Source organism: Piliocolobus tephrosceles, chromosome 10, assembly GCF_002776525.5.
Source record: "Piliocolobus tephrosceles isolate RC106 chromosome 10, ASM277652v3, whole genome shotgun sequence".
NCBI lineage: Eukaryota > Metazoa > Chordata > Mammalia > Primates > Cercopithecidae > Piliocolobus > Piliocolobus tephrosceles.
Genome location: NC_045443.1, coordinates 47,520,500 through 47,525,759, shown reverse-complemented (window position 1 = coordinate 47,525,759; position 5,260 = coordinate 47,520,500). Strand labels below are relative to the sequence as shown.

The following is a 5,260-nucleotide window of genomic DNA, read 5'->3' as shown; positions in this document are numbered from 1 at the left end:
TTTATTTATTTATTTATTTATTTATTTATTTATTTATTTATTTATTTTTGAGACAGTCTCACTCTGTCACCCAGGCTGGATGCAGTGGCGTGATCTCGGCTCACTGCAACGTCTACCTCTTTGGTTCAAGCGATTCTTCTGCCTCAGCCGACGATGCCACTAGGCATGGGTTTTTCCAGGCTTTGCTCAAGTCAAATCATCCCCGTAGGCAGTAGAGTTGTCAGTCCTCACAGCCTGCCTCACTCTGGTAGAAGTTCCAGGCCATGGATCTGGCGGTTGAGGATGGACGCAACTCCAAGTTTGAAAACTTTCACTGTTTGTTACTGAGGTTCAGTAGTTTTTCGTGAATAAATGCTTCTCAATGTGTTGTATACCTTTGGTCAATTTCAAAGTCTTAAAATGGTTGTTTTGGCAGTTTTGCCCAGTTTTATCTTTGCTTTTTGGGAAAAAAAAAAGATTGCTGATTTTCTCACTCAGCCATTCTGCAAATCTTTTCAAATGTGTGTCTTTTTCTTTCTTTTTTTTTTTTTTGAGACGGAGTCTTGCTCTGTCTCCCGAGCTGGAGTGCAGTGGCCAGATCTCAGCTCACTGCAAGCTCCGCCTCCCGGGTTTACGCCATTCTCCTGCCTCAGCCTCCCGAGTAGCTGGGACTACAGGCGCCCGCCACCTCGCCCGGCTAGTTTTTTGTATTTTTAGTAGAGACGGGGTTTCACCGTGTTAGCCAGGATGGTCTCGATCTCCTGACCTCGTGATCCGCCCGTCTCGGCCTCCCAAAGTGCTGGGATTACAGGCTTGAGCCACCGCGCCCGGCCCTTTTTTTTTTTCTTCAGACAGAGTCTCACTCTGTTGCCCAGGCTGAAGTGCAGTGGTGTGATCTCGGCTCACCACAACCTCTGCTTCCCAGGTTCAAGCGATTCTCCTGCCTCAGCCTCCCAAGTAGCTGAGACTACAGGCACCTGCCACCACACCTGGCTAATTTTTGTATTTTTAGTAGAGACAGGCTTTCACCACGTTGGCCAGGCTGGTCACGAACTCTTGGCCTCAAGTGATCCGCCTGCCTCGGCCTCCCAAAGTGCTTGGATTACAGGCATGAGCCATTGCGCCTGGCCAAATGTGTGTCTTTTTTATCTGTTGATTTATGATAACTTTTGAAAGAACCAAGGCTAGCTTTGATTCAGATAAAAGAGAAAAGAGAGACATGAATCTGAGAAAGAAAATGGAAAGCACTAGAATAACCAAAGCCAGAGAAAAGTTTTGTCTTGAATTACATCTTTTATTTTATGTACGTACATACGTACGTATGTATGTATGTATTTTGAGACAGAGTCTCACTCTCTCACCCAGGCTTGAGTGCAGTGGTGCAATCTTGGCTCACTGCAACCTCTGCCTCCTAGGTTCAAGCGATTCTCCTGCCTCAGCCTCTTGAGTGGCTGGGATTGCAGGCACGCACCACCACGCCTGGGTAATATCTGTATTTTTAGTAGAGACAGGGTTTCACCATGTTGGCCAGGCTGGTCTTGAACTTCTGACCTCAGGTGATCTGCCTGCCCCGGCCTCTCAAAGTGCTGGGATTACGGGTGTGAACCACCAAGCCCTGGCCTTGTCTTAGATACATTATATCTAACCCCAAACTTGTAACTAAAATTAAGTAGAGGTCACAGCTGAATTCACGTCCTAAACTCTGGAGGTAGAAGTTCTAGGTGATTGCCAGGTGCTGTGGCTTGCACCTGTAACACCAGCAACTCAGTCAGGGAGGCTGAGGTGGGAGGATTGTTTGAGCCCAGGAAGTTGAGGCTGCAGTAATCATGCCACTGCACTCCAGCCTGAGAAATAAGGAGATCCCCTCTCAACAAAAAAGAAAGAAAAAGTTCTAGGTGATTGTGTGAAAAGAGTCATTCCTTTAGAAATAATACTGTTTATTTTAGAGCTAAAGTTTTCAGATTAATCTTTATCTTATATTTAATTAGTTATAGTTAATCTAGGCTAAATTCCTTAGGTTTAAACATAGATAGAACACAATGCAAAAGAAAAAAATGCAATCTCATTGTTTTATGTTTTTTTCTTCAGTATCTAGAGGTACTCTATGGAAATCTTGGAAAGAAAGAGTTATAAAACGACCTTCAACAGCCCATGCTTTAAGACCAGATCAGATGATTAGTGATCAATTTGCAACAAATACAAAGGTTTCAGAAATCCAAGGTATGCTACAGGAACTCATAGGCACCACAATGTTCAGTACATTGGAAAACAATGCTATTAAATATATATCATCAACAATAGTAAACCTTTCTAAAGCTTTGAGTATGCTAAATGATGACTTAAAAGGTGTTAACTTCCGAAGTTCCACTGTGTGTGTACATGAGACAAGTGAAGCAGAAAAGGAGCTCTCTCTGAAGGTAATACAAGATCTCAGTAACGAAAATGAAATGCTTCAGCAGAAACTTCATGATGCAGAAGAAAAATGTGAACAACTTATTCGATCCAAAATTGTTACAGAACAAGTATATGCAATATTGTCCACATCATCAGCCTTGAAAGGGTTACCTGGACCTTCTCCACAGTCATCCAGGGCCATTATCAAAGTTGGTGATACTGAGGACAATATGGACAATATTTTAGACAAGGACCTTGAAAATATTGTAGATGAAATCCAAAGAAAAGAGACCAAGGACTCTGGGATAAAATGGGAGTCCAGTATTTCATATACAGCCCAAGCTGAAAGAACTCCAGATTTAACTGAACTGCAACAGCAACCTGTTGCTTCTGAAGATATTTCGGAAGATAGCACTAAAGATAATGTATCACTGAAGGAAGGTGATGTCTATCAGGAAGATGAGACTGACGAGTATCAGTCATGGAAAAGAAAGCACACAAAAGGCACACATGTATCTGAGACCTCTGGACCAAATCTGAGTGATAATAAAGGTGGACAGAAAGTCTCACAGGCCAAACCTAGTCAATACTATGAGTTACAAGCACTGAAAAAGAAAAAAAAAGAAATGAAATCCTTTCCTGAAGACAAATCAAAGTCACCCACTGAAGCAAAAAGAAAACATCTCTTTTTAACTGAAACAAAGAGTCAAGGTGACAAAAGTGGAACAAGTATGATGTTGGAGCAATTTAGGAAGGTCAAACGTGAATCTCCATTTGACAAACGCCCAACTGCAGCAGAGTTTAAAGTGGAACCCACCACTGAGTTGTTGGACAAAGAGCACGAAGGTGAAATTAGCAGCCTAGTGGAGCCACTCGATATGATCCAATTTGATGATACCGCTGAGCCACAGAAAGGAAAAATAAAAGGAAAGAAACACCATATCTCTTCAGGAACTACCACAAGCAAAGAAGAAACAACCGAAGAGAAGGAAGTGTTGACCAAACAAGTCAAGTCTCATCAACTTGTTAAATCACTCTCAAGAGTGGCTAAAGAGACTTCAGAACCTACTAGAGTTCTAGAAAGTCCAGATGGTGAAAGCGAACAGAGTAACCTCGAAGAATTTCAGAAAGCCATAATGGCTTTCCTAAAACAGAAAATTGATAACACGGGAAAGCCTTTTGACAAAAAGACTGTTCCGAAAGAAGAGGCGTTACTAAAAAGAGCAGAAGCTGAAAAACTAGGAATTGTAAAGGCAAAAATGGAGGAATATTTCCAAAAAGTGGCTGAAACTGTGACTAAAATCTTGAGAAAATACAAAGAGATAAAAAAGGAAGAACGAGTTGGAGAGAAACCTATAAAACAAAAAAAGGTAGTCTCACTTATGCCAGGATTGCATTTTCAGAAGTCACCAATTAGTGCAAAGTCTGAAAGCAGTACCTTCCTCTCACATGAGAGCACAGATCCAGTAATTAACAATTTAATGCAAACGATCTTGGCTGAAATAGAAAGTGAAAGAGATATTCCAACAGTCTCAGCAGTACAGAAAGACCATAAGGAGATGGAAAAACAAAGGTGGGAGCAATATTTGCAAGAGGGTCAAGAACAAATGTCTGGCATGAGTCTCAAACAGCAGTTCCTGGAAGAAAGAAATCTTTTGAAGGAGCACTACGAGAAGATAAGTGAGAATTGGGAAGAGAAAAAGGCACAGCTCCAGATGAAGGAGGGAAAGCAAGAACAACAGAAACAGAAACAGTGGCAGAAAGAAGAGATGTGGAAGAAAGAGCAAAAACAGACAACTCCAAAGCAGGCTGAGCGAGAGGAGAAGCAAAAGCAAAGAGGACAGGAGGAAGAAGAGCTTCCAAAGTCAAGTCTGCAGCGACTGGAAGAAGGGACCCGAAAAATGAAAGCACAAGGGTTGTTCTTGGAAAAGGAAAATGGACAGATGAGGCAGATTGAGAAGGAAGTGAAACATCTGGGGCCAAACATGAGAAGGGAGAAAGGGAAGGAAAAGCAGAAGCCAGAGAGAGGGCTGGAGGACCTCGAAAGGCAGACCAAAACAAAGGATCAGATGCAGATGAAGGAAACACAACCTAAAGAGCTAGAAAAACTGGTCACCCAAACTCCAGTGACATTATCTCCCAGGTGGAAGAGTGTATTGAAAGATGTACAGTGGTTATATGAAGGAAAAGAGTTTCATAGGAATCTGAAGACATTAGAGAATCTTCCTGATGAAAAGGAGCCCGTATCAATCACACCTCCCCACTCCCCACAGCCCTCCTCGCCCGGAGCTCTTCCTATTTCTGGACAGCCTCTCGCTAAATGCATTCATCTCACACCTCAGCAGGCCCAGGAAGTGGGGACCCCTCTCACCCCTCAGCAGGGCCAGGCCCTAAAGATCTCTCTCACCCCTCAGCAGGCTCAGGCCCGGGGGATCCCTCTCACCCCTCAGCATGCCCAGGCCCCGGGGATCCCTCTCACCACTCAGCAGGCTCAGGAACTAGGGATCCCTCTCACCCCTCAGGGGGCCCAGGAATTGGGGATCACTGTCACCCCTCAGCAGGCCCAGGAATTGGGGATCACTGTCACCCCTCAGCAGGCCCAGGCTCTCGGGATCACTCTCACCCCTCAGCAGGCCCAGGCCCTGGGGATCCCTCTCACCCCTCAGCAGGCTCAGTCTCAGGGGATCACTCTCACCCCTCAGCAGGCCCAGGCCCTGGGGATTCCTTTCACCCCTCAGCAGGCCCAGGCCCTGGGGATTCCTCTCACCCCTCAGCAGGCCCAGGAATTGGGGATCCCTCTCACCCCTCAGCAGGCCCAGGCCCTGGGGATCCCTCTCACCCCTCAGCAGGCTCAGTCTCAGGGGATCACTCTCACCCCTCAGCAGGC

At 44.9% G+C, this 5,260-nt stretch overlaps 1 protein-coding gene across 1 annotated transcript in view; it reads left to right on the top strand.

Annotated features, from left to right (window-relative positions):
* FAM186A (family with sequence similarity 186 member A) overlaps nt 1–5,260 on the top strand; it is a 74,246-nt gene that overhangs the window by 42,998 nt on the left and 25,988 nt on the right. Inside the window, exon 4 of the mRNA XM_031936350.1 lies at nt 2,068–5,260. Coding sequence (XP_031792210.1) covers nt 2,068–5,260 — 3,193 coding nt within the window. The remainder of the gene's footprint in view (nt 1–2,067) is intronic.